Raw genomic sequence first — 8,913 nt, 5'->3', positions numbered from 1 at the left:
CTTTGAACTATACTGTATCATCCTTGTAGATGCAAACAGAAGCCTATTTCCTTCCGTTTCTAAATTTTCATTGCAATAAAAAGTCACATCTGTAGTATCGCTTTGAGGTCATAAGCCTCAACTGTTTCTGCTATGATACTCAACTCTTGCTTTCATCCCATAAATCTTTTCCTGAGAAGACCTGCCTAGCATTGAGTTTTCTCCCATGTAGGCATGTGCAGTTGGAATGGGAAGAGGACAAGGTGCAGCAACTGACCCAGTTATATACTGTTGGGTGGATTGGGCATTGGGGGCGGGGCATGGCGATGTAAGGGAATTCTATCACCTGAACCCTTCTTACTTCATGTCACCACGTCGTCTTTTTCTTTCATGACTAAAAGATTAGACACACTGAAGGTGGTAGCACTGTGAGTACGCTGGGACAATAGACAAATATATTTTCCAGTTTAGGGAATCTAGCCCTCCCAGGGGTAGACACTGCTGCTTTCTCTGTTTAAATAACTTATGTATTTGTAGCCATCATGCCCACCTCTCCAATCCATCCATCTCCTCTCCACTCTCCCTCCAACCTCCCCAAAATCCTGTGCTGAGAATTTCTGCTCCAGATAATAGTCCACTTACACTTTTTCGTAGCTCTTTGAATTGTTGGATGGATTATAGCATGAAAGACCTCGAGTTTAAAATGGTTCCTTGTCACCTGGCTGACTTGATGCAGGGGTTTTTCATTTCTGTGAGAACACTGATCTTTAAAGGAATCTGTGAGTAGGGAGGACGTACCCTTTGAATAAAGTGCACTGTTGGGTTTGCTCCATTTTAAGCGTGTAATACAAGGGTGACATGTTTTCTGAAAGAAACTCCAATGAAGCTTGCTGGCTTAAAAGTGATGACTGGTGAAAACTCTTAGGTACCACAGTTAGGCATTTTTAGTAGCTTCCGTGTTCCAAGTCTAGGTATTGGTACGAGGGATACAAAGATTAATAAAGCATGGTCCCTACTTAGAAAGCACTAACAGTTTAGTAGAAGACAGTCATGTAAGCAGATAAACTACAGTGCCACTCCATATGAAGTAGGAGAGAGGTGTGTGCAGAGTGTGAATGGAGTCTGAGAAAGGAGTGCCTGAGCAGAGGGATAGGATGTCTACTTAGTGCTCTTCTTCTCTGAAAATTTATCCTAAGGGGCTGATGGCCGGAATAAATATAATATATCTCCTTTTAATTAACATTTAAGAATATTTCAACTTTGGAATATCTTTTAAAAATATACATAACAAACTATTTTCTTGCATTTGATTTATTTTAAAAATACAGATGGAAACTGTTTATAACCAATAAAGACATTGCCAGTTGACTGTCGTCAGCACATAAAGTTGCAGAGAAAGAGATGTATTTCGGTTATTTGCAGAGTGTAAATTAGGAAATTCTAATGGCCCTTCAAAATCAAAGAGCTAACTGTCTCCCATACTCTCTTACCTCCTTTTCAACCAATGTGGCATTTACCCAACCGTTTCTTGTAACCAACAGCAACAGGAGGTGGAGCAACTTCTTCTGGAGCAGTGGGGTGGAGACTCTTTCCTTGTAGGATCCAAGGCTGAAAAAATTCATCCTGGTTGACAAGGCTAGGTAAGACATAAATCCCCCTGACTAGCCTTCTGTGCTTTCCATCCTCCTGTAAGCAGGAAGAACCCACCGCATGTGTTGTTGTAGGAACACCTCCATCTAACTGATTAAATGTTACTGGTGTTTTTTTCCTGCCAAAGAACACCTTTTGATCAAGATCACACTTTGTGAACTGCTACACTTCCTTGTTTGAGAGGCAGGAAATTTGGTCTCCGCGGACTATCTGTCAGCCAAGACTGAGGAAGGGTGTAAAGGTGTGGCCTAGGTTACAAAATCAGGAGTTGGGAAATCCTGAGTCTTAATTTGGTCAGAGATACACTGACATCCTCTTTTACAAAAAAATTTTTCTTTGATGTCTCCAATATAAAATTAGGACAATGGCTTTTGAGTTGCGGTGACTTTCTAAAGGTTTTTTTTTTTACAAATGAAATGTGGTATAAATATCAGAGCCCATTTTTTCTCTTTTTGAACCAGGGAATTTCCAGAAATACATTGCATAATGGAGAACCATTTGGCCCCTTACTTTTGATTATGTGATTTGGGACAGAAAAGTCACTGTTACAGGAATATTCTCAGCTACTAGGTGGTCCAAATTTCTCATTCTTTTTCTCCTTTCTTTGTTATTTGTTCTATATAGTGGTATATGCAGAGGGCAGAATTTCTTACATTACCTTCAAATGTCTTGTTATATATCAGTAGAAGCGACTCATTAAATACAGCGAGTATTTAATTATTTATATGCAAATGCCTGGCTTTCCAGATTCAAAAATTTTAAAGAAATTTTGAAATTCAGGGTCTGATTACCCTATCAAATAGTATGTTCTACCATTTATTTAAAGTAGTATAAGCTTTTTAAATATTAACTGCAAGATGTATTTGATAAAATAAAGCTTCAAACAAAATAATGATTTTAAGTTGGCCGTGATTTTGGGTAATCTTTAGCACTAATTCTTGTGGCTGAACAGATTGTGAAAAAAGGATGATAAAGATGTGTTTGGGAATGTTCTTCAACTTTCATCTCTTTCACCAGGCCTCCTGGCTGGCTCTTCCTCTGAACTGTTTCTCTCTTCCAAACTTGTGATGCCAAGTTTGGGATCCATTGTTGCTTCTCCAAACACTGGCAAAGATAGAAGTGGACCAGGGCCAGTATGAAGCACAAACTTGCTTCCACCCAAACCTCAGGCACTGAAAAAGTATGTTCTGACAGGGATTATTTATCAAGCTCTAATGGGAAGGAATAGTTTATCCTATTTACATGAAGTGAAAGTGGGGTGCAGGGGACCTTATTTGCATATTCTTTCTCCCTGTATTTAATGCCCATTACCTGAAGGCCTCTCTTGTTTAATTTTCTTTTTTTCTCCTTCATTTTTACAGCTATCATTTTATTCAGCACATATTTAATAGTAGACATTATGCTACATACCTCACATATATAATCTCATTTAATCCTTATAACAACTGAGGGAAGTAAGAATTCTGGCCATTTTACAGTTTCGAAAACTGAGTCCTAGAGAAGTAGAAGAACTTGCTCCAGGCTCTCAACTGGGAAGCACATGAGGCTAAATCACCTTCCTTGAGCGTTTGCCTTGACCTGAATTGTTAGACTCCAGAGATCACTGGTTTAAGGCCTAACTCGGAATTAGCTAGTCTTTTTTTTTTCCCCCCACTGAAGACATATTTATAGAAAGCAAATAAAAGTTTTCTTTAAATTATTTTTAAAAAACATCTCCAACTTTGGCCTTTCAAGACTGCATTGTGTGTGGCATGAGATATACATAGCCTCATGTTTATTTCTGATGATTGTGGGTATAGGAAACCAAATTTTCCAAGTGGGGCTTTCACCTTAGCCTTGGGAATTCAATTTTAAATTTAACTTGACTTATTCAAGGTTTGGGTTTATTTCTGGCTGGTTGGCAAAATGTGGCTTCTTGGCTTAGAAAAATTCCCTCAAAACAAACTTGAGAAAAAGAATTTCACCTAAGATGGCAACATGAAATACTCTACAACATTTTAATGAGCTCATTATTAGTGAATTTAAAACATTCAAGTGGATTTACTTGAAAACAGATCTGGGTAAACAACTTAAGTGTCCATTGATGGAGGAATGGATAAAGAGAATGTGGTATATATACAATGGAATATTATTTAGCCATAAAAGGAATGAAATCCTGCAGTTGATGACAACATGGATGAAACTTGAAGGCATTAAGCTAAGTGAAATAAGTCAGACGGAGGAAAGCAAATACTGTATCATCTCACTGAGACGTGAAATCTAAAAAAAAAAAAAATTCGCTCACACTAATGGAACAGATTGGTAGTTACCAGAGGTGGGGGTAGGGGGGTAGGGAAATGGGTGAAGGTGGTAAAAAGGTACAAACTTCTAGGTAGTAAGTCCTGGGGATGTAATGCACAGCATGACGACTATATAATTATATTGTATATTTGAAAATTGCTAAGAGTAAATCTTAAAAGTTCTAATTACGAGAAAAAAATTATGAGGTTATGGATGTTAACTAAACTTATTGTGATCATTTTCCCATATATACATATATCAAACCAGTATATTGTATACCTTAAACTTATACAATGTTATGTATCAATTATATCTCAATAAAACTGGAAATTAATAAAATAGATGTGGGTGTCAAAATAAGGTATAGCTGTCAATTTGGATTCTCCTAATCCCAACCAAAGGCGGGTTTGTCCTATAAAATGTGCTGTGAGTTAGAGCGAACAAAATGTTAAAACAAAAAGGTTCAACGTAGAAGGAAAACTCCTGAACACTTGAATAAGGAGACAAAAAAGCAATACAGGAAAACATTTTTTTTTTCTGAAACAAAAAGTCTGCTATCGAATTGTAGAATCCCTATTTGAAACAGTTTATGTATCTAGTGCATGGAACTATGGGTCTATCATGCATGGGTCAATGAATCACTTGTAAAAACCAAATTTTGAAAGCCTGTACGCAGGTGGAAGTTCTGGTTTTAACACAACATTCTAAGTGCTTCCAATCACATGAACTTTATAAATCCTAAGGGAAGGCAATTCTGTGAGGGTCGATGCTATCATTACCCCCACTCCATTGCTGGGGAAATGATGTGCAGAGAGATTAAATGACTTGTTTAAAGACATCTTGCCAGCGTGGAGCAGAGGTAGGATTTGAAGCAAGGGACTTGAGTTCCATAGACCATCTGCTAACCATTCTGATATATGGCGTTTCATTAAAGGGCTCCAGGGGATATGTAAAACTGTTGGAGAATAAAGACATGTTTTCAATAGCTAGTTTCTGTGTTGCCTAAAAGCAGCAGATAGGATATTCTCTACTGTTAAGATGAAATCAATATAACAGTGAACCTGATACCAAAATGATTAAAGTATGTCCTAGGAAATGGAAAGTATATCAGGCATGACATGAGTTCCTCAGACTTCTCCACAGGTGACCAATAGTTTAAAATTATTTGAAAGCTCCCCTACCAAAAGTGGGTTATAGAACAAGAAATTTTCCTTTGAAAACTGTATTGGTAAAATATAAGAATTCAAAAGCTGTCATCTGAGCAAATACCTCTATTCATAGCTTTCACTGCCTTTTGATTTAAAATTTTCAGTTTGTAAAAGTTTCTTCTGTGATATGATAATCATGTTTGTAAGCATGCTTTTTTGTTTTCTAACTACCCTTTTTCAGAACATGACACGATTTTGTCTTAACTGCATTTGTAGAGCCCTTCTTACAATGTGCACATCTTGTTTTTTTATACACGTGTGTGTATGCATGTACACATGCATATGTGTGCACGTGCACACACACACACACACACACACCACGCCTTGTACAGTCAGCACACTTCTGTCATCAAGCTCTCTCGCTTTGGTTCCAGACAAGCATCTTCTTGTCCCAGATTTGTTTTTTCATTTTTTCCCCTTATTTCATACTTTTTAGGTTTCTTAAATCTTTTATTCCTTTGGCACAGAGATCAACATTGTCCTAGCAGATCCTTAAGGATTTCTAGATCTCTTTTTTGTAAGACACGTATCCACTATGTCACGGTAATTCTATTTACCATGGAAATAACAACTGATTCACAAAACTCGATTGTGAAGAGCTGACAATCTTCAAAGCAATTATTGTTAGGAGTCCTTGGAGTTTGACTCAATTTCAAGTATATTTGGCATTCTAGGCAGGAGACAGGTGGAAGGTACATGTATGGTTGATAAGTTTTTCATTTTTAATGGGCACTCGGCACAGCAGTCATTTTTGGCACCAAGGGACCAGTGCTCCTATGAGAATCTAATGCCTGATGATCTGAGGCGGAGCTGAGGTGGTGATGCTAGCGCTGGGGAGTGGCTGCAAATACTTATGAAGCTTCACTCACTGGCCCACCGCTCACCTCCTGCAGTGCGGCCCGATTCCTAATAGGCCGTGGACCGGTACCAGGGGTTGGGGACCCTGCTCTAGATCAAGTTTCTCATCCTTGTTTTTCTTTATCCCTTCCTTCTCCTACGCAGCAGCATTCAATTCAGTAGCACTATATATTTAATTGCTGTATTTAAATTTAACATTATTTAAAAATTGAATTTCAGCACAATCGATATTTGGGATCAAGTAGGTAACTCTGGCTCGTGAAACATCATCATCTACTAAACATATCTAGGGAAGAAAGTGATGAATGGTGTACAGAATTACTCTTGGAAATGAAGGGGTGATTATTTAGTATAGTTAACAGCTGGTATGACATGGGCACACTCAATCAAAAGAAGCCCTTGCAGCACCAGGGCTTAAGGGCTTAAACTTTTAGCTGCTGGATTGTGGGGAAGTTAGTGTGTTCTAGGAAAGTGGCCAGAGAGGGGTGAATTTGGGGAATTCGGGCAGAGCTTTTATCAAACAGCTTAGAAGTATTTCAGCAATTGGTACAGTTATATTAGCGGCTCCTGCTGAGTACCACCCTGTAGTGAGGTTCACTGTGCTCTAACTGTAAGAGCCTGAACCTGTCTCTCTTGAATAGTTTAACATTAAGAAAGGCTAATTTGGAACCAATTTGCGTGAAAAACCATACTGCAGATATTTCCTAGTGTACTAGATTATAGTCTTGAACAATTTCTCAACCTTATCAAAGTTATCACACATTTGTTAAAACAGTGTGATCACCAGGACTGCCTACTGAATTTGAACCCACTGTACCCCACTTTTGATTATATTTGACTGGAGTTGGCTGAAAAGCTGTCTCTACTAGGCTAAGGGACTCACTGGCAGCTGTTACACCTGTGAACTCTTGACGACGTTCAGGTGGCTTTTCTCTGTGGCACTGTCTGTTCCCTGGGTACAAATACCCATTGAAGTGAAGGGGTACCCTACCCGCATGCGCACACACAGAGCTCCAGCTCTGCCCTGGGCACTGCACTCTACTTCTGTTTCCAATGCAGAGATGTCAGAGTCCAAGGCAGTCTCCCCAAGGCATTCGGAAGCCTTTTGCCTTCTTAACCTTTTTTATGCTATGAGACCCTTTTGACAGGCTGCTAAAGACCATGGAACCCTTTTCAGAACGAGGTTTTTAAATACAAAAAATAAAATATATGGGATTACAAAGGAAACCAATTATATTGTAATAATTAACACAATGTTTGAAAATTGTACAATAGCAATACACAATTCTTTTTAATTGACATATTACATAAGATCTAGCAGAGGGTTTACCTAATAACTGCTGTAATTTAAGATAATTGCAACAACTGTGATGTGATGTAAAAAACCTGTGGGTTCTACTGGAGACTAAATCTTAGATACTTAAGCTACTACCACTGCGGTGTGCTGCCTATATTCATAACGAAAGGAAATGCTAAACGTCAGTTAGACGTTAGTGAAAATGAAAATGTAAAATTTGTCATCCAAATTCACAGTAACCTCGAGTTTTCTCTCCCCTGGTTAAGAACCACTGCAGGATAAAGTTGCCCCGGGGGTCAACAACTCGATGGAGACCTCACCCGGTGTCCTGGAGGCAGGAGCCTTTAGGCCACCCACACAGTGCTCAGAACTGCCTTTTGGCGGAAAATTCTTCCAGTAGTCCTGGGAATTTGGGGGCAGGAAAAAAGGGCTCTTGAGCTCCTGGGTACCATTTTAAACAACCCATCCTTTACTGTCGGGAGTTGAGGGGGTGCTTATCAGCCTCAAAATACCCGGAAGTCAAGTTTTAAATTGCTGACAATGTGACTTCTCCCACAAGCCCTCCTTTTCACCTGGGCACAGATCCCTGGGTGCTCTGGGTCAAGGCTGAGTTTCAGTTATCTCATTTGCAAAAAGAAACTACCCGCCGCATAGGATTGCTAGGAGTAAGTGAGATAATAGCCGTGAGCTGTAAATCGTACAGCACTATCGAAGTTTGTGCTGTTATCATTTTTGACGGTTGAGGGCCGAGAGCAATCTGTGCAGCTCCATTCACCCAAGGATTGCGTTAAGCGTTCCATAAACTCTTCTGGAATGAAGTCTGCATTTGCACGTGGCCCCTCGGTCTGCGACAACACGGTGCTTAAGCCGATCAGGACCGGCGCATCACCAGCACTTTTCTTTACTAAGAGGTAGTAAACGCCTTTCAGGCTCTGTACCGAAGGGAAACCACAATTCACATGCTTCTTTCCACGAGGACCCCCGGGATGGGGCTGCTCGGCCCACAGGTCGTCCACTCGCCTCTCGCACCGCAGCTTCCGGGCCAGGGTAGGGGCGGCGGGAGTGACCAGCGGCGGGCCGGGGAGGCCAGCGCCGCGCCGCACCGCAGCCAGGCGGGCGGCGCGGAGGGCGCGCGAGGAGGGGCCAGAGGGGGTGGGGAGGGGGCGGGGCCGCGCTCGTCACTTGATAAAACGTCTGCGAGTCTCCAGAGAACAACGGGCTCATTCAGCAGTCGGGAGCTGCCCGCGAGGGGGAGCGGCCAGGCTGAGAGCGCGACTCGTCCCGGGGGTGGGGCCGGACGCAGTGGCGAGAGGAGACGAAGGTGGCCGCGGCGGCAGCAGCAGCAGCAGAGCAGCAGGAGCGCGGCAGCCTCGAACCCGGCCCGCAGCGCGGGGCGGTCGCCGCATCGCGCAGCTCCCTGCTCCGCTCCCGCTGCGCCTGCCCTCCCATGGCGGCCGCGGGGCAGCTGTGGCTGCTCTACCTGTCCGCAGGGCTCCTGCCCCGGCTCGGCGCCGCCTTCAACTTGGACACCCGCGAGGACAATGTGATCCGGAAAACTGGGGATTCCGGGAGCCTCTTCGGCTTCTCGCTGGCCATGCACTGGCAGCTGCAGCCCGAGGACAAGCGGCTGTGAGTTCCCCG

General features: G+C 41.9%; 1 protein-coding gene across 2 annotated transcripts in view; it reads left to right on the top strand.

Moving 5' to 3' along the window:
- The first annotated feature begins 8,481 nt into the window (after positions 1-8,481).
- ITGA6 (integrin subunit alpha 6) overlaps positions 8,482-8,913 on the top strand; it is a 75,254-nt gene continuing 74,822 nt past the window's right edge. For both annotated transcript variants that reach the window (XM_011357509.2, XM_011357517.2), the window contains exon 1: positions 8,482-8,901. In XM_011357509.2, coding sequence (XP_011355811.1) covers positions 8,720-8,901 — 182 coding nt within the window. In that variant the 5' untranslated portion in view covers positions 8,482-8,719. The remainder of the gene's footprint in view (positions 8,902-8,913) is intronic.

Source organism: Pteropus vampyrus, unplaced genomic scaffold (genome assembly GCF_000151845.1).
Source record: "Pteropus vampyrus isolate Shadow unplaced genomic scaffold, Pvam_2.0 Scaffold2, whole genome shotgun sequence".
Taxonomy (NCBI): Eukaryota; Metazoa; Chordata; class Mammalia; order Chiroptera; family Pteropodidae; genus Pteropus; species Pteropus vampyrus.
This window is presented reverse-complemented; position numbering and strand designations above follow the sequence as displayed.